General features: G+C 41.5%; 1 protein-coding gene across 1 annotated transcript; it reads right to left on the bottom strand.

Annotated features, from left to right (window-relative positions):
- Positions 1-2,500: 2,500 nt before the first annotated feature.
- On the bottom strand, positions 2,501-20,208 carry ubtd1b (ubiquitin domain containing 1b). The gene is made up of 4 exons (XM_085283914.1): positions 19,432-20,208; positions 10,665-10,892; positions 10,385-10,542; positions 2,501-8,402 (listed from the first exon to the last, which is right to left on the bottom strand). Exons 1-4 carry the CDS (start codon positions 19,511-19,513, stop codon positions 8,130-8,132), a joined length of 741 nt encoding a protein of 246 aa, XP_085140040.1. The 5' UTR covers positions 19,514-20,208; the 3' UTR covers positions 2,501-8,129.
- Between the last annotated feature and the right edge of the window lie 392 nt (positions 20,209-20,600).

Here is a 20,600-nt window from a genome sequence, read left to right as displayed (position 1 = left end):
ACACTTGGTCGATGCTGAGAGTGGTCCTGTTGCTGAGGTTGGTGTCATCCTGTAATCTCTTACGGACTACCTCCAACGCTTACGTGACTGGGATGCAAGTGAAGAGAGATGTAACGTCGTACGAGACCATGGTTTCATCTGCCTCCATAATGACATCTCTCATCTTCTCAACAAAATCCAGGATGTTCTGGATGTGGTGTTCAGAGCTGCCCACCAGCGGGTTGAGGATTGAAGCCAAAAACTTGGAGATGTTATAGGTGACAAAGTCGATCATGCAGACAATCGGTCTTAAAGGAGCACCCTGTTTATGTATTTTCGGTAAACCATACAGACTTGGTGTAGACTCCCCTGGGTACAGCCTGTGGTATGAGGTCAATAGCCTTGTCTTGTTCTAACTGCTTCAGACAGTCTATCGCCCTCTTCCTGTAGCCACTTCCTGGGTCTCGTTTCAGGAGCTCATTTGTATTTTCATCACTGAGTAGTGACAAAAAATTTTTATAATAGTCTTTCTGGTTTAGCAATACTGTGCACCTACCCTTGTCTGCCGGAAGGATGATAATGTTGTTGTCATCACTAAGTGATGTGAGTGCCTTCCTCTCCTTCATGGTGATGTTGGATATTGGGGGCTTTGCATTGCTGAGACAGGCCGAAACTTTCGTCTGTAGTTGCTCTGCTTCCACTTCTGCAATATTGTTGTTACAAATTGCTTTTTCTGTGGCTGTGATCAGCTCCACTAGCGGGATTTGTCTCGGTGTGACAGCAAAATTCAACCCTTTAACAAGGATGTTGAAGAAGTCACTTGGATGAGTGATGAAAAGTTTCTCCCACTGAAAACGCTACGTCCAGATGAACAGAATCCTGGATGATTGAGAATGCATCAAGACTGAATAGACTCTGTTTGAAAGAGACTTCTTCTTCTCCCACATCGCCAAGTACTTGTTTATAGAGGATAACTGCAACACTCTATGGTCAAGATCAATGTTTTGAATTACCGCTGTATGAATAAAATGGAATTCACCTAAAGTGAAGAACAAATATTTCATCAATCATGACAGTAAATCCATAAACTGACTAGAAAATTAATCTCAGTTGTGCAGCTGGAAATTATCAAAGTGACTCATTTGCAAACGCCCTTACTGACCAGCAAGCTTTAGGTTTGCACAATAAGGTAACAGTCAATAGGAGCAGAAGCCTTAGAATTACAGTGTATAACTTGGGAATTTCCAGCTTTGAGCAGAACAGCATGTCTATGTCTACTGGGGGTCAGCAAATGTGGATTTTCACTTGCATTTTTGGTTCACCTCTTCCTGTCAGGCCTGTGAGTACTGCGTATTAAATTGATCCTGTAAAAGTTCAGAGTTTGCCGTTCATTGGGGAGGATTAGTGTAAAAATGTATGATGTCCACTACAGTGGTTTTGCGACACAGAGAAAAAAAATTGAATGTCGTACATTCAATTTGGAAGGTTACATAAAACAATATGACTGACATCCAGTCTCCATGACAATGTTAGGACCCCTTGGGCATCTGTGTCTGTCCAAGTTTTCAAATCCTCTCTGCTGTGAAGTCAGGGTCATCCTGGGACTGTCTGTGGGGGAACAGAGTGTAGAATAAGACTTGGACGAGTGACCGCAAACACAGCACTCCCGGTGAAATTCCACTGTCAAAAGGGGCTTTTTCCAGGCCTGGTGCACCACAACCCTCTGGAGACCCTCTGTTGACTGTATTTGCAGAGACTGAGAAAGAGGCAGCCCATAGCTGCGCTACAAGTTCTCTAAAAATGTAAGCCCTTAAAACAAAAGTGCAGTAGAAAAATGATAAATGCCTACGTTTATTATTTACGGCACCAAAAACTGAAGGTTTGTGGGGGGGGGGGGGTTAACACTGCACTCCCTGCGGTTTCCTACCTCCTAGACAGGAAGTGATGCATTTTACAGTTGTACAGTCTGCTCACCACAGGTCAGCTGCATAAGAGAAGAGCGCCACCTACAGAAACCAGAACTTCAACAGGGGAACCTTCTGGAAAGACTGTCTGATTGTTTTGCCATCCACACTTCTGCAGTGCAGAAATATTAATGTCAAGCATCTAAAAAGTGGGATACAATAGAATCCCAAGTACTTTAACAGGTCTATAACACCCCTGCATTCCCTTATTTTGAAAGGGCTTTAAAGTATGTTTATGAAAGTCAGTACTTTTATCAGCTTATGAACTATAATTCCTACAAAAGCTATGAGGCAAGCATGTGAAAATGCTAAAATGCAACGTTTTTCCACTAAAAAGGAATTTTTGTACTCCACAACTCTTTCCCTGAACCTCTTTATTTCAGCAGTACTGTTTTTGAGAAACACACATCCTGTAAATCACGCAGTGTTTCATCCACCTCTGCTGGGACCAGCTCACTCAAGTGTTTGCTTTGGAGCACAGCGCCATCCTGTGGTAAAGAATTAAAGAAAACCAAACAAATATATATCCTTATTTCTGGAATAAAACACATGCTTCATTTGTATAATAGTTTGATTTTATTCAACCTTTTAAAATCATGTTTTAAAAAGAAGTCAGCACAAAAATGAACCCAACAAAGGTATAATTATTTTGCAGATGTTATTCAAGACATATTCATTAAAAGACGCTTGTTTTTTTCTATGCACTTGGATGGTGTGGACAATTTCAAAAATGTGTATTAGGATCTCTCTATTTTTCTTTTTTTCCATTTCCTTTTTTGAGTGCTTTACATATGGCTGCTCTTGTGCCAGAATAATTAAAGTTTTTTAATAGTAATGTGTGGAGTGTTAATAGCCACAAAAAAAAAGAATTTTAATAAATATCGCTAGCTTGTTATGGCTTTTATAACCAGCTTTACATGGAATTTAATTCCTGGGTATCATGAACATATGTCCCTGATGTCACATATTTATTTCAGTCAAGTCTTACATGTTTGCAGATACGCAGCACTATTCCAAGGAGTTTGAGACCAGTACTGAGTGTGTGTGATCAGTGTCCATTTGCATTGCTCGATTGAAGTTCGACACATTGAGAGTGCTCAGACGAAAGAGGCTAAACGGCATCTGATGAGAACACAGACTGTATATAAAAGCTGGACGTAGCCGCAGTGACCTCACCCCTAAGTTATGACCATCAAGGATTTTCGTGTTTAAAACGAGAGGTGGTGCGTAATAAACATAAACATGAATTTGACTCTTAATAAACACAACTTACAAAATGAACATCAGACTGTATGAATGTAGACTTGAAACTAGTGACTGAGCCCATAAAGTTCACCGGGAACATGTTTAGTGAGATTGTAGATCATGGGAGAAGTAGGGGGATTTTCATGCAAAGATTCTATGCAACTGGATTTCTGCTACACTGACAGTAGCTGCCCCCTGCTGGATATATAAGAGAATGCAGGTTTAAGGCACGTTCACATTGTCACTGTTAAGACCTGAAAACTATGTCCATGTTTTTTATACAGTCTGCAGTTGAGAATCACCTCAAAGTGTGGTTAAAGGATTTGCTCTCAAGTCCCCGCCCATTTAAAAACATCTCCAGATGCTCAAAAATATCATAAAGTTGATTTAAGCTCTACTTTATCACATTTTTGAGTGCTTGACGTCACGTAAACTGTGATTACATTTCACTGAAAAAGATGAGTCACTGGACTCAACTCAAACTAAAGGAGGTGAAGTGGTTCAGGACAGAAAGGCGGGGGCTAAATAAACACACATGCTGCCTGTGCTGATGCATCTTCACAGATTATCTTAAATCATCTTTATCTTGAATTACCCGCTGTTACTCTAAGAGTGAGCTCCAAAACACAACTCGACTGACAAACATGTATTAGTGCTTAATCTCACGCCTCAGAATTGGAATTTTATCTCATCTTTCCTCTTATTCTAAGGTTGAGAGGATAAGTTATCTCCTTATGGGAACAGATTTCAGTAACTTGTATCTAATGAGACAAAGAAAAGACTATTGCGAGTGGTAACATTTTTCTCTGGGTTAGTTCACAAAGCTGCAGAGCAGTGATTAGAGCAACAACGCAAAACACAAACCTGTCCTAAATTCTGTCTGAACTATATGTGCAACAGCATATCAGAAAGACTGATAACAAGAGAATTTCCAGAGTAACCCAAGAGGGGTGTGCTACGGCGCAAGATTAATGTGTTAGCGAGGTAAGCCAGTGTTTTTAGGCTCCCCTTTAACCTGGACAAGGAACGGTTTCCCATTGACGACTATAGGATGAGAAATCTTTTTATGCAACCACAGTCGTGGCCCCCTGGTGGCCGTTAAAAACAATCCCAGTTTAAGGCACTTAAGTGTAGGCTTCAGTTGTTAGTCCTACAAGCCATGTCCATATTTTATATGATATGGTGAGTGTGCACAGAGCCTGGTTTAACAAAGACATTTAATAAAAATAACCAAGGTTGTGACTAGGGTTCTAGGTTTAGGGGACTAAATAATGCAATAACTAAATGTCTGGCTGTGCTTTGAAGCACACTCCTATGATGCAACCATACAGATATTTATACTTTGCCTTTAATTGGCATATTGAACCGTTAATGGGAGGGGATGGGCTTTAGTAGTTTGTATACTGTCGATCAGGGGTCCTGTTTGCAGTTCTCTGAGGGCACCTTAAAGCACTTTACAGTGTAATAACATGTGGTCCCTTTAATGTCGGACAATGGTCAGTGCTCAAAGTCTCAAAGACATTAATAAAGAGGACAAATTGAAGACACGGAGCAAGCAAACAAGCTTACTTCAGCAAGAATGGCATAACAGGAGATGCCATAATTAAAACTGTCAGCAGAGCACCCTCAAGTCCGACGACACCAACCTTAACGGCCGAGATGAGCGCCGCAGAATGCTAAATGGACACTAAAATGAAACTGTGTAGGCAAATTTTAATCTTTTGATATTTACTCTAGAAATATTAAGAGCCCGTGGGGACGGGGCGGTCAAGGCGACAGCTAGCAACACATTTTAAAGAGACAACACAAACACAGGTGATTGCAGCACTGCAGATTGTACCTTTTGACAATACTCATGGCTGGTGCTGTTGGATATCAGCAAAAAGCAGAAATCAGACACGAAACTGATGAGGTCTATGTCTATTGTATTGCACATACAGAGACAAACGCTTGTTCAAGTTTGCATACGATAGTTACAAAACATATCCCTTTAGGAACCACAGGTAAAAGGTGAAGGAAGAAAGAAAAACATCCTTAAAACACACACAAGTTAATGAACCACAAGGCTGAAAAGTGGCTAGACAAAGAGAGAAGGAACATCATCTCTCTGCTGTGGCTCAGGTCAGTTTCATTACCTCCACGATGCTGATGATGCAGGATATTTGTGCGACAGGAGCGGAGAATGAAAACAAAGCTCGTCCAGCTGTGGACGTTTGTGACAGTGAACCAGCTGATGCGTTATTCTGCAACGTGACCTGGAACTGATGCACAGAGTGCTCTTGTATCTTTGGCTTTCCTCCTTTGTGTGCAGAAACAGGACAACAGAAAAAAAAAGTAGCTTAAATGCACTTTGAGTTTGAAATGAGTCACTGAAGAAAAGAAAAAAAGAAAATCAGCTGGGGTGTGCTACGCAGTGACATAAATGTCATGATCAGGATTATGGCTTTTATTTTTCCTCCCATACAAACAGACTCTTGTGCAAACACACTGCTCAGGAAAGCAGTCTCATATCTCTGATTGCAAATACAAGAAAGGGTGATTGTGATAATAAAGCACGGTGTTTTTCACACCGAGTGATCCATGGCTATTATTCAGGCAAAATCATCTTCACTGAGCTCCAGTGTGAACACAGCCACAGAGATTTAAAGTGGATTCAGATGGTCCAGCATGAGGGGGATGAATGTGGGGCTGTTTTGTTTGTAGCTCATCAATCTGGGAGTCCAGCCTCTGGGGACAACATCTAATTTTTCAGGGATTCCAGCATCAGCCAAGCTTATTTTGTGCACTGGTCATCACTTATGAATACTGTTAAATTTAAAAAGTTCCCAGATGATAGCTAATGCTCTCCACGGGTACATACAAACAAAGGCTGCTTAAAGTGAGCGAAGTCGAGTGAACTCTGGACTGCTAGCAGCTATAAATAAAAAGTGAAAATGTTCCACTGCCAAAGATCTTGCAGCTCGTCTGCAGATTTACATACAGATATCAGATCTCACTCGTTTGTTTCCTCTGGTGACCGCTGCGGCTGGCGACAAACCTGATGGCTCTCTTCCCTCCAAACAATTATTGTTGCTCTTCAAGAGCCGGTTAGAGTCGGGGCATGAACACTAACAGATGTGCTATGATGTAAAGCAAACAGGCAGTGCGTGCTCACCGCTCAGTGTGAAACTAAGACAGACAAACAAGCTCGAAAAAACCTCTCCTTGTTCTCTGAATCGACACCAGCTTACAGGAAAGCCACCACAGAAAAAAAACATTCTCGCCTTGAAGCACAGATTTTGGTTGGTTTTATTTTTAGCTTTCCAGTCAGATCTGTGAAAATATGATTAAATTAAAATTTGTTAAAAGAAAACTCCAGCAGTATTAGTACCCCCCTAAAAAAAAAATCCCATAAAGCAGCATGCTGCATTTCCCTTTCCCTGCCTGCTTAAGACCATACCTCGCCTACTGCCATACGCTGAGTTTGCTATATGCAAAATGAATGCTTAATTCCCAAATCCACCTTTTTTTAAATCACTCTGTGGGGCCTTCCTGCCACACAGAAGGCCTTAAACAACTGCTTTTACATGAGAAGCAAACTGGACATCGTGTGGAAATCCCTGGGGTGTGATTGTAAGCAACAGTCATGATATGTAGGGGATCACCAGTATGGCCAGTTTTACTGAAGGGAGAAAAAAAAAGAAAAGAAGAAATCAGCTTGAGCTTTTTGTTTTCACTCGCCGCTCCGTATCATACCTGCTGGTGAAGAGAAAATGCCCTTTTCCCCTCCTTTCTTTCTTTTATTGTTCAACATTACCAGACCACATCGAGAGCAAAAAAAGCTGGATTTACATTCATCCGGTGGTGGAAGGGGAAAAACAAAACAAAACAAGTGACCATAAACAACTGATCTGATCAAATTTAATAAGGCCTGTGCTGCTCCCTCCTGCTGGTCAGGGCGTCACTGCGCAGTCAGCAATGCAGCGGTTAAGACGACACTTTTTTCAAGGGAATTCCGCTTTCCCTTAAATCAATGACGTGATTCACTTAAGCTATGACTTTTAGTCCAGTCTCGACTCTCAATGCATCGTATGGGTCAGCTTCGTAATCTTGTCGCACACCCCCTCCACACACACACACCCACACACAACCATTCTCTTCTGTCCGCAAGACTTACGAAATCTTTTAAAAGAAATAAAGGCAACACTTATAGCTTAGGTCCATCTAAAAGTTCCTGAATCTAAAAAAAAACAAACAAAAAAAAGAAGATATATTAGCCCAACAATAAAATTGCAGGTGATTACCCCCCCCCCCCCCTTTTGTCTTGTAGAAGGCACACAAACTACCACAAAAGTATAGTACTAATCTTTAAATGTGCAAAAAAAAGCCCAGTTGACTTTATTTCCTCAGTAAGGGAAAGGAAAAAGAAGAAGAATATTCAGCACGTTTCTTTTTTCCTGCTTTCCTTTCCTGTTTCTGTGGAGGAGAAAGAGAGCAACAGTGCTGAGTTTATAGGTGTCATAGCAGAAATACGCTCTAGAACCAACGCCTCTGCAGTTCCTCTGTTGGCACTGTGTTAGCAGGCTAAAGGGCAAAGGCAGAGTCTGCATGTGCAGCTCTGATGTGCACGTTCTGTGCACTGAGAAAAGGCTTGCACACCAGCGCGAGGAGCTCTGCTTTAATATGCAACGATGACAGGCATCTCTGGTTAGTGTGATGACTGGAACGACTCAGCAGATCCCCCCCAAAAAACACACACGTGCACACACAGGGACATTTAGAAAAAAGGGGGAAAAAAAGCAGCACTTTTCAGTTTCTTCTTTGTCTGTTTTTGTTTGTTTCACCCTCACAGTTTATTTCTCTTTCAGTAACAGTAGCTTTTGTCAAGAAGAATAAGTTATCCAGCATTGGGAGGCACCTCTGGTCCATCACAGACTGCATCGCTCCTCTGATGGTCCTCGGTTACTCGGGCACAGGTGAGGAGCCGGTGGTTGTCGGCGGTGATGGTTTGGGGGCTTGGAGTGCCTGTGGGTTGACGATGACCTGGATCACAAAGTCCTTCTGGATCTTAGTGTCTTGCAGCCGTGTCTTGTCCGTGAGCAGCTTCCCGGAGAAGAACCAGCGCTGGTGAACGGCGTCGATGTCTTCCTGGACTTGCAGTTGCTTCTTCAGCTGGCCTATGGTGTCAACCATGCTGACGCTGAGACGCAAGTCCTTTCCTGTGGACAGCCGCACCTACAGGGGAGCAGAGAGCAGAAGAGTGAGCTAACAATGCTGCATGGAGAGGTTAGCCAAGTTCCAAATGCAAAGAACTCAAAAACTGGTCCGTGGCTTGTTTTGTGTTGGCATTTTACAGTTTTAACCCCGTAAGAAGTCTTAATAAATGTCAAAAGCTGCATGAATGTTAGTACATAAGCTTCTCTAGCATCTGTTTGCACTTATTAGGCACATATGAGGATATGACTCATAACCACAGGAAGTAAATGTTGGATGAAATCTGTTTTTCTGTCCAAAGGTGAAACCAGCTGCTGATAAACCGGCTCAAACAGCTAGCTAACACAAAAACAGAGTAATGTGTAACTACATCAACTTTCCCAGAGCCTGTCAATCTGCAGCAGTTTAACAATTAATCAGGAGAAGCACAGCCACAACATTAATGATGATTTGACCCAGATGTAGTCACACTCTACTAATATTAAGGTTTTCCATATCAGAACATAATAAAAAATTTCCTAGACTTTAGCAGTTCTTGAAACCTAAGACATGCTGCCTTGTTCTTTTTAGAGAGAAGAGACTTTGTTCAGTCTTTGTCTAGTTGTTCTGTCAAGAACTTTAACAGTTCACTTCAGCATGTTAAATGTTAAAGTAGGGCTGTAGAGTCTGAGAAGTGGGGGAATTTTCTGTTACTTCCACTGCTGGGAAGAATGGTGGCTGACATAATTGTTTTCCACGTGAGAGTCATCTTTGTCACTGGAAATGGCCTCATAACCCTTCCCACATAGGTGGAAGCAATCGTTGTTTCTCTTAGGGTGTTTTCATATCTGCAGTGCTTGGTCCATTTAAATTGAACTGGTTCGTTTTCCCCCTTGCGGTTCGTTTGTGCAGGTGTGACCACGGTAATCGCACTTGGGTGCGGACAAAAACAACCACACCACTGCGGAGGAGCTGGTCTTGGTGTGGTTCCAAATGAACTCCAGAAAACTTTCTTTACGGTGCAAATGCTGTAGGCTTGAGCTAAAATCTTCCTGGACCCTTGTATGCTTTGTATTCTGGGATGAGGCAAGGTACTATAGATGTACAAAGGTCTGTACAGACAACTAGTTGTGACGTGATTGCAAATTCTTCATGTTCATGTTCAATAGTCGGGAGCACAGCATCTTCTTCTTGTATTTACTTTAGTTGTTCTCACCTCAGACACATCTGGCCAATCAGCAAACTGAACACTCTCACTTGACTTGCAGTGAAACATTTTGGTTCACTTGGAATTAATATAGATTTTTCTGTGTGCAAAAAGAAACCAAAATACAAGCAAAAGCTACAAGTTTACAAAGTCATCAACTGATTTGGAGCAGACTAAATGAACTGTAGGTACGAATAATGCTGTCATTTCTGTCTGGAACTGTGTCGACACACACCTGAATGCTCCAGAATAGCAAACTACTAAAACTTCTGCTTTTATAGAAGTGCTCACACTTGCTGACCAGCAAACAAATCTATTCAAATTACTAGCACCTGGCTGCTATCTACCCCCTTAATTGTTGTGGAAGCAGTAAGGGTGTACTCAGCATTTCACACACTGTTTCTGCATTTTTTTTTATTGCATGATTAATGGCAGTATAAAAAGTCAATTCTATCAGTTTTTATGACTTGCTCGAGGACTACACCACTTTTTAGCATGTTCTGATATGCAAAACCTTGGAACTGTAGTTTTGGCATGACTGTATGGAGATTTACATATTTAGTTTTTTATGCAAACTTTAAGGAAAACCCCAAAACAAAGACTGAGGCAACCATTGCCTCTTGAGTTACTAATACACCCAACTGAATATTCGTCTAAACTTAATCAGTTACTCTGAATTAATATTAGACCAGTACATCTATTTGATTACATTGAGTACAGTGTTTACAGTGTGGATTAATATGCAGATGACACCATTTAGTCCTAATCAGTTGGTAACGTGACCCGTGTCTTACAGGAGATGTACTAGTCGTGGTACCTTGAGCTGGAATTCCTTCTTGGATGCTGCTGGGGGTTCAGGGCTGTCACTGGGGTCTTCGTCACTACGCTCTGAGATGAGGTTGATGGGTGGTGCCAGGCAGTAGACGGGCAGCTGGTAGCGGTTCCCAAGTTCATCGTAACACTCTGTCAGGGTACCTGAGAAGAGGATGCCACAGAAAAACAGGTCACATTGTAAGTTAAGTCTGGTTTAAGCAGCCTATGTGAGAGTGAGGTGAGAACTGTACTGTATAAGTATACTGTGTGTGTTCTGTCCTCACCGTGTGGCAGTGTGATGCTGGCTCCATCCACTATAGCCTGAGCTAATTCATGGTCGTTACACTCCAAGGCCACAGCGGCTGCTTTCAGAGCATCCCAGATTTCCTTGCGGCCCTCGAAGGCCGGCGCCGTGTCCCAAAACTCATCCCGCTTGCTCCGTAGCTGGCCCTCCGTCATCGGGTAGTCACTCTTCCATTTGGGACGATCTTTTTTCAGAGGCTCGTTACGCCCTGTAAAGGTAGAGGAGTGTATTAATTTAATGCTGAAGTTTCACACTCATAATGCGCAACAAATAAAACAAACACCCCACTAAATTCTAAGGTCAGAGGCAGAATTCTGAAAACATCTAATTTAAGGTAACATTTGAACACAGCATGAGGTCCTCTCATTACAAAACAAGTGTTGATTAATTCACCCACGTGTACAATTTATTTCCCTTCTTACTATTGTAAAAATGGAGGAAGAAACAACAGGAATCCAAACACGACAGTCAGTGGAAGTCGTTTTCACAATCCTCATTATCATGTGTGAATGCCGAATGCAGAGAGCAGGCAGCTTGGCTAATGAGGAAAGCCCAGCCTTAACTCTGTTCTTTCATCTCCTCACTGTAATAAACAGAACTGCCAGACAGAAACTCGAGCTGTCATCAGAGAAAGATCGTCCTACCCCACCCTAACATGTCTTCTCAATCTAAAATTAGGAGGTCATTCAGAGTTTGCTGTATCCATGAAGCGTATGCTTACTCTATATCTGTCTATGTAACCTTACCTTCATGTTTCCCACTATTCACTATTAATACAGAGCACACCTAGGCCAGGAGAACACTGACTGATCTGGAGGGAAAGCATAAGGACAACAGGCTAGGATCAGCCACCCATCATTGAAACTTCCAGTGATTTTCCACACCTGTTTGTATCATAGCCGGCATAAAATTCCTCTGACTGAAGCTACGGATGTCCAGAAATAAAATACATGAAGCTATAAATCAACGTAAAAGCTTGACAATAAAACTGAGTACTAAACTTGCCTATAGTTGCTAATGCCTGCGTCACAGCTGCCACACATTGAAGAGTGGACTGATGGAAAATACAGCATACAAAAGGGACACCTCGCATGCAGAGTTGCCTTTCTTCCAGACTAATTATCTATAGTGCAGGAGGCTCAGGACAAGTAATCCTGGTGTAGGATTAGCATTTAAAGGCGAGTGAATCCCAAGTAAAGAAAAGCAGGTTCCTCACTACCACTGAGCAAAAATTTTTAAAAAAAAAGGCCTGTGGTGTCCATGAGAGCCAAAAACATTTGAATTGATATCCAATGCAGATTAATTGCTGTGTCCCAAATGTTATGCAGCCATCTGCCATCAGATGGAGGATCATTGTTGAGAAACAGCATGAATGCACCAATCTTGGGACTAATCTTATTATTAACACAAATATTGTTAGTCCTTTTAAAAGGTATAAGCACGAAATCGTGGATACAAGCGGCGAAAATGGACTTTCACCCAGGGGTGCATGGTTTTTCCCTGAGAAGTACAGCCATTCAGGATGGGCTCAGAGCCGCTGCTACTCCACATCGAAAGTAAAGGCGGGCAGTTTCTGGGTGAGGTTTCTGGGTGACCGGGCATGTCTTGCTGAGAGGAGGCACCAGATATGCTGGAGAGATTATATCTATCGGATGGCCTAGGAATGGTACAACGTTCCCCAGATTAAGCGGATCAGGTTGCAGGCGAGAGCAAGGTCTGGGCTTCTCTGCATAGGCTGCTGCCCCTGCGCCCCGACTCCAGATAAACAGAAAAAAAAATTGCTATCGTTCTATCGTTTTGTCATTTTAGATTTAAACTTTTATTGAAGTGGTTGGCATGAATATGGAACAGCGTGCATCATTCATAACACACAGCACAATGTGCCACACTTTTCAGTCACAGTTTATTTGTTTTTCTGATGATAATTTGTCACATTTTCAACAGGTGAAGAAGTGTTTTTCTGGAGAACATGAAATGCTCATAATGCTCATAACCAAGGTGCTGCACAGTTAAGCAACATGATTGATTAAGGAATGTGTTAAATGCTTAAAATGCCTTTGTGTAGAGAGTTTTTGACAAATTTAACTTGTTTCTTCATTTTAGAATAGTTAGTTGACTAAATGAAGGGGAAAAGTATGCTAAGAAATTATTCACTAGGAACATCCCTAGTTTTAGCTTTATTTTCATAACTTTTATAGCATTACTGATGAAAACCTACATGGCAATATATACTACACCAGGTAAATAAGTAATTCATACAGAATGAAATGGCAGAAAAGTCGATTTTTTTCACTACCTACAACACATGTTTTTGTTTTTGCTTTTTTTAAAAATGTATTTATGGGTCCTGGTTAAAAAATGTTATATTATTACAGAGTAACAACCATTTTTTTTCTGTAATTTTACACACCTAATATGTACAACCTGGTTCCACAGAGTCATGGTGACAGATTTCTTTAACTTACAATTTCAAAAGTAAGTTTTTCTACATGATGAAGAAAGGTTGTAGTACTTCTTTCCTTAATATGAAGATATCTGAGGAATTCGATGTATGGTTAAACTTCTGTATACTGACAGAAAGGACTATCACTGGTCTGATTAGGCTGTATGTGGCCCATGATGTGAAGATGTGTTTGACATTCGTGAGCTATAGACATATTGCAGTTATGTCAACGTGGACGTACACAGTGTACAGGACACCCAAGTGGGCTCAACCTTGTAGTCAGTTATCTTATCACCACGCTACATCATTCAGCTTTCTGCAGTTAAAGACACGGCCCGCCTCTGTAGTTTAAAAGTGTTTTTAAAGCATCTGTAATGGTACTTAAAAAAAACCCAAAAAAAACACCACATGCATTATTACTACAATAGTGCCGCCACTGTCTTTATATGCTCTGTTTACAGATCACTCAGCTCAGAAAAGCTACCGACAGGTCCACCTGCTCCTATTTTGTAGCACATAGCCCTTAACATGGAACATGCTGGCTCTTAGAAGCTTATTGCATCAGTATCATCAGTAATAAACACTGCATACATTAAAGGCACTATGAGATTCCAAACTCTCATGAGCTCATTGAAAACTCCATTGTGCAACATGGCTCTATAAAACTTGGGTACACCATAAAGACCTCCTCATTTCTAAGATGAAACACATGCTGTAAATCCTCAACTATCTGTTTCCATTCTGCCGAGGCAACGTGACGTAACACTTGCAAAACGCGTCATACAAAAGAGGCTTGTGTTACAACAACAACAACAACTACTTAAATGTCTTCTTTTCAAGTTTTGCCTACAGCTATTGCAAACTGTTTTTTTCCTCCCCACAGTCTGTGTCACTTTATTCTGCATTTATATCTATTGGTTAGTACAGGGCTGCTCTAAAGTCTTGAGCCAGCCCTTATTTCTTTATATTTTGCTTCCAAGAAACCAGACTTGTAATTTTTAATGGGATCTTGAGCAATAGTTCTCCCGGCTTTCTGAAGGTCTTGCAAAGGTTTTCTTTGGACCCTACTCCTTTTCTGTTTGCTTGTTAAGCCATTTAACAACGACCTATAAATCATTCAAGCATCAAAAAGGCTTCTAACTCAAGGAATGAACCAGTTTTGTGCCTAACAGGCAACTTAGAAAAGAGCCAATTGTGAATGGCTTCTTTAGGCACTTTGTTACTAGCAGCCTGTCACCAAAGCACGAAATACCCATTTCTTTTGCTGAATCTATGAACAATGCCAAAGATTACACATTTTGACAGGCACAGCATTGTAATGTTGTCCTAAAAGTTAATTCCTAAAGAGGAAAGCCGACAGGTGGAAGACCAAAGATAAATGGAGTGGCCTTGAATATCATCTACAACAAATTAAGTGTCTAAAAGTCATGTTCTTAAGAATAATACCAGACACTCCAGCAAAGACTTGGCAAAGGTCTTTGCTGGATGAATCCAGATATGAGATTTTTGGCAAAGTGTTATCAGTAAGTACAGATGAGGTCAGGAGTGGTGCAAAGGGCAATGTCTACAGCAGGGGTAGGCAACTCCAGGCTTCAAGGGCCGGTGTCCTGCAGGTTTTAGATGTGTCCTTGATCCAACACAGCTGATTTAAATGGCTAAATTACCTCCTCAACATGTCTTGAAGTTTTCCAGAAGCCTTGTAATGAACTAATCATTTGATTCAGGTGTGTTGACCCAGGGTGAGATCTAAAACCTGCAGGACACCGGCCCTCGAGGCCTGGAGATGCCTACCCCTGGTCTAAAGCAGTCTACTGACCCTTAGGCTACGTTCACACTGCAGGTCTTAATGCTCAATTCCGATTTTTTGATCAAATCCAATTTTTTTGTCTGCTCGTTCACACTACAAATAAAATGCGACAGCAAACGCTCTCTAGTGTGAACGCTCAAAGCGGCCCGCATGCGCAAAAGAAGATGTCACACACAACGCGCTCTGTTTAGACCCAGAGCAACAGTATTGTTTGACTGATGGCCCTTAATATAAAGACTTCGGTCTTCACGTTTCCCAATTTTTGCTTTAAGTTATTTTGTTATTTACATAATAATGTAAATAACCTAATAATGATCCTTATTGCCGTTTAAGAGAGGAGCGGTGCTTCAAAGGATAGCTGTAGATTTCTGTCAGAATCTGCAGATTATACAGTACAAATAAAATGTTTACGTTGTCTTCCCAACAGTTTCACTGACATCCACACTGGATGGCCAGGAAGCGTTCGCGATGTCTTCTCGGGCGCTTCTCTGGCGCTGATAATTGGCTTCAGTCTTGTGTCGGTGACGTAAAAGGCGGATTTAATGCGACTTGACCATTCAAACAGCAGTCGCTTTCTAAAACATCGGATATGTATCGGATTCAGTACCACATACGAAAGTGACCCAGATCGGATTTGAAAATATTGGATTTGCGCCGTTCACACTGTCATAGCATGATCGGATATGGGTCGCATAGGGTCAAAAAAATCGGATTTGATGCGCTTTCGCCTGCAGTGTGAACGTAGCCTAAGTCAGTGATGTTGGAGATCTTCTCAAAACTAACGGAATTATGAACAGAGGAAAGTACCATTAGGGTATAATCTGCCAAGCAGTGCCATCTCTTTCCAAATGGTACTGCATGGTATTGATTCACAGTTGGCATTTTTCAGCATGACAATGATCTCAAAAACACTATAAATGCAGTAAAAGCATACCTGGGTAGGAAATATGTACGTGTAACACTATCGGTCACAGACTATCCTTCACAAAGCCCGGACCTCAACGTTATGTGAGCAGTGTAGTGCACATATAAAGTCATTAAGCTTTTTTATTTTGGTCAAATAAGGTAACAGAGACTTTGGCCTCATACTGGTTAATCCTCTTCATCTTCCACTGAGATGCTCAGGAGTTTAAAGTTTGAATATTAACAAAATTCATCAGAAGAGGGGATACACGCAGGCAAACAGCAGTGCTGCAGTACACTCCTATGAATCAGTGTCACTGTGTCTGTACTTATAAGCAGTGAGCTAAACTGTATAGAAAAAGAATAGGGAGTGTGACCGCGTGCAAAAATGTTCACATTATAGGAGAATACTGCTGAAACTGCAGTACGGTGAGAGAGCGCGAGTGACAGAAATAAAATTTATGGGGATAAGTGTGTGTGTCTTAAAAAAAAACTCGGTGAAATGCCTCATAAAACAGAAAACAGCAACAAGGCTTCCTTGTGCTGCAAAAACAGCACACCCGACAACTACAGGTGGCTGATGAAGATTACCTAACGCTAGGAACAAATGCTTTACTTTACCAAGATGTTGCTTTGAACCTGCAAAGACATTTAACAGCTGCACACATTCCCTTGAAATAAGGCAAACTATCAGGGGGGAAGGTGTGGTTGTCCACGTTCTTCCTTTAAAGAGCAACAAAGATAACGCCGCTGCCAGATGACACTGACCGAATTGCCACTGACCAAATCAATATGAGGACGTACTGGCGCACACTCACTCACGTGCTGTAACTGCTTATCTTATCACCACTTTTGTTTCCTTCACCTTTCTGCAGCTAAAGATACAGTCAGCCTCTAAAAGCTACTTTCGGCTGCTCCCACAGCCACAGGGGGTCGTCACAGCGGGTTGCTCTGCGTGTTGGATTTGACAGGTTTTTATGCTGGATGCCCTTCATGACACAACTCCAAAGGGATTCAGGTCTCCTCCCAGGATGGATCTGGGGGATCTTTTCCTTGTCAAACCAATGTTTACACTACACTAAAGATACAATGAGTCTCTGTAATCTGAAAATGATCCCTGAAGCAACTATAATATTTTACAGAATATTTTCAGCAAACTCTGAGCAAAAGTAATTAATCTTAATATTAAGACTGGGTAATTATTTTTGTTTTTCCAATTATAATTCGGGCATTCAGCAAACATAAAAACAAGATAATCATAAATGCAATAAAAATCTTGAACGCCTCCAGGTCAGAATCCAGCCTAGACATGACAATACAACAGCCCAGCTGATTTCTGGTTAGTCTGAGACAGCTGGATACAGACAGTGCTGAGAGCCACTCATGGGAAGGCTGGTTTGAGGTTTGATCTATATTTGCTTTTTACTGAAATTGTAAACCACTGTTACAGAGATGCTTAAAAAAACAAAAACACAACAACACTTGTAAATTATAGACATTGTCAACTAAAACAATGTGTTTCTCCTTAATCAAGCTGTTTTCTAAAGCAATTACATTCAAAATAGATAGACCACCTTGGAACGGGCAGGTTTCACTTTCATTTACAGTTCAGCTTACTTTCCAGTGAATTGTTTTGTTGATTCTTGAGATCCTAATCATTGAGAGCTTTGACATTATCATGGTTAATCAGTCTACCGTTATTATTAGGTGATTTACAAAACTAGCAAGCGAACCTTGTGCATATATATTCAGCAGGTTTTGTATACTCTTATAGCCTGATTGATATTTGACTTTTTAAAAATCAATATTTAAAATAAACTGGAAATTGTGCATTTCTAATCACCTTTCAGTTACATCCATGCTGCTTCTAAATGCGTTACTATCTTATAACGGGTTTCTGCAGATGTTTATTTAAAGTCCAAACATGTTCTTCCATTATTTTTCTCAGCATCACAATGCAAACGAGACTCCTTTTTGTTCCTTTAAGCGTGTGGTAGGCAGACCTAACACGAACATAGTAACACAAATTAGTGAGCTCTTATCCAAACAAAATTGGAACAAACGAAAAAATTGAGATCCCATATGAGCTATCCAATTCTTCCTCTTATCAAATGGGGTTTCTTTATGAGCATGTATGTAACAGAGTTACAGTCAGTATCAGTCTCAGTCACTGATACAGCGGGGCATGATGTGACTTGTTCTTGATCGAAGCCTTGTCTAGCAAAGGGAGCGTGTTGAGTCTAATCAAGTTGGGAAATCAACATGAGCCACTGCCAGAAAGCCTGGGTATCTTGGCTCTGACAGCTTTAACTTTAAATAGCTACTCTGGCACACGACAAAGAAACTTACCTTGAAGGTCATATTGGCATCAAAAATCTATGTTAGAGTCTAATTTTAGGATGCAACTCCATAAGCAGGGGTCAGAAAGTCTATTCAAACAACGCCCTTTTTTATATGGCGAAAGTTGGACTCCATCTTCAAAACCTCCCATCTTTCTGATGCAAACTGGAGACAATTCCCACTGGAAAAAGGCGGACTGAAAAACTTTCCAGCAGTAACAAATCAAGGGGACAGAACCTGCATCCAAATGAATAACAGACATTTAGTTTCCTGAGCAGCCACTCTAAGGCAAACACTGAGCTCAAGTGTGCTTGCACTGTAGTCACACAACCGTGCATGCTTTTAAAGCAATATGACAGAAATATGAAAAAGCTGGAAAGTCTTTTCCCATCCCAAAATGTTTACGTGACCCCCATTCATGAACCTGCCAGGCTGTAAAGCCCTAATCTCCCAATAATGACTGTATCATAACAAGGTCACACAAAATATAATCACCATTGTTTTCTGCAAAAGTAGAAGTTCCCAGTGTCTAATAATTCAGCTGCACTGCGCCTGTGTGTTGATGGTTAACTTTAGTTTGATTAACAAAGTAGCAGTTTATTATTATGTTAACTTCCAGGAAAGTCCGTAACCAACAGACATAAACTGATGTGAAAAGAGAGCAACTTCTGGAATTAATGTAACGTAGCTGGCTGTTACAGTAACCACAACACAGAGCTTACGCCCTAGATTTTAATATACGAAAATCACCCAACGAGCTTACTGTCATCAACTTTGGTACAGATGTTATCTGAATATACAGCTTCACCAGTCTGAACTGATAAGATGAAAAACTACCTCGTCAAAGCTAAAGAATCAAGCCCTTTTTTACTGATACAGAAGAGGCACACATCAAAGTCAGACAGCTACAGCAGAATCCAGTTTCCTGATGTGTGTGAGGAATCGTGAATGGAGATTTCGTGCACCTGCCCTCTCGTGGCTGCTGTTAAACAGAGGTCGATACCTCTGTTTAACAGCAGCCACGACACAAAAAAGGGATGCGAATCACAAGTGGTGGCCAGAAATGCACTCTCAGATAAATCTGAACCTGCTATTGTTATAGCAACACAAAACTATCAACGCCGAAATATTTCTCTTTTTTGGCATCACTGATCATCAACGGACAGAGACACTGTTGACTTTAAGTTTCCAGCTCTTATATTTCAAAGAAACCTCTCCGCATATTAATACAACATCCACACAATGTTGCCTTACCTCCTCGTCCACCGTTCCTGGAGGAGCCCCGACTCTGCGAGTCTTCCCAGCCTTCCAAGTATCTGCCCATACATCCCCCCATGGCTAACGGGCTCCAGATCGCTTTTACGGGTCTCACTGGCTAAACAGGGGCCCCATTGCGGACGAGGACGATGTACTAGGTCCGATGAGGAGGATGGTTTTCACGCACAGGGACGCAAGCCTGATATGTCATTCGTAACCGCACTGAGGGCGGCAGTTAATATTTAAATCACGTTTTGCAGGTCTATACGTTTGAGATTAGGGCTTAAAGTGCCCTCTTTGTAAATAACTTCTGCCTGCGTGTTGACACGCGCACGCAGAGTTCACGGCTCGTGGCCCGCACCAATGTTTCAAGAGTTTGAGCAATCCCCAGCATCTGCCACCAGCTCGTTGTTAGCTTCAGGATATATACAGTATGTTTCTACTGTTTAACGTAGCTGACTTGTAAGTGTTGCTATTAACCCGTCCAGACACAGCGCACCTTTCTCGCTAACAGGCTAACAGGGCCAACACGCTAGCTACCACGGCGTAAGTAAACACAAACTTCCGCGCGCACGATATCATTTCCCCGCATCTTCCGTCTCTGACAAACGCAGCGGGTCATTACAGTCTCCCTCTGTCCGCCGTACGAAGGAGTACTTCAGTTCTTTGACGAGCTCGGTACAGTGTTTTCTTTAAATAGCCCCCCTAAAAAATTCTCCCTACTTCGCTGGTGAAAGGTGACCAGCGGCAGTCTGCTAGCGCCGCCGAACTTTTTTCTTTACGCTTGCGCAAAAGCATCCAGCCAGGTGTTGGTTTCTATTGCGTCGGGACTTGACGCAATTATGAACGGAGGAGTCCGCAAATTAATTTGTACAGCGGAGTTATCATATAACAGATACACGTTCTTCTAATGTCAATACTCTTACTTGAAATCATACTGGTAGTAATTAATTGGAACCTCTTGAAAAGCAAAACTTTAGTGGAAGGGAGAGGACGTACTAGTTCTAGTATTTGTAATGCATTGTTCGGACAGTACTTGAATGCAGCATTAAAGGAAAAATAATATTGAAGATTTTCTTCCACCATTTCTATAAATATGAAAAACGTGTGGAAATAATATTATACTGGTTTTAACGGTTTTATTTTTATCAGATATAATCTAAAAC

Source organism: Mchenga conophoros, linkage group LG8, assembly GCF_057382185.1.
Source record: "Mchenga conophoros isolate Kocher_MC1m ecotype Shallow Benthic linkage group LG8, M_conophoros_male_GT1.1, whole genome shotgun sequence".
NCBI classification, from domain to species: domain Eukaryota; kingdom Metazoa; phylum Chordata; class Actinopteri; order Cichliformes; family Cichlidae; genus Mchenga; species Mchenga conophoros.
Note: the sequence above shows the minus strand (reverse complement) of the source record. Positions and strands in the feature narration are given on the sequence as shown.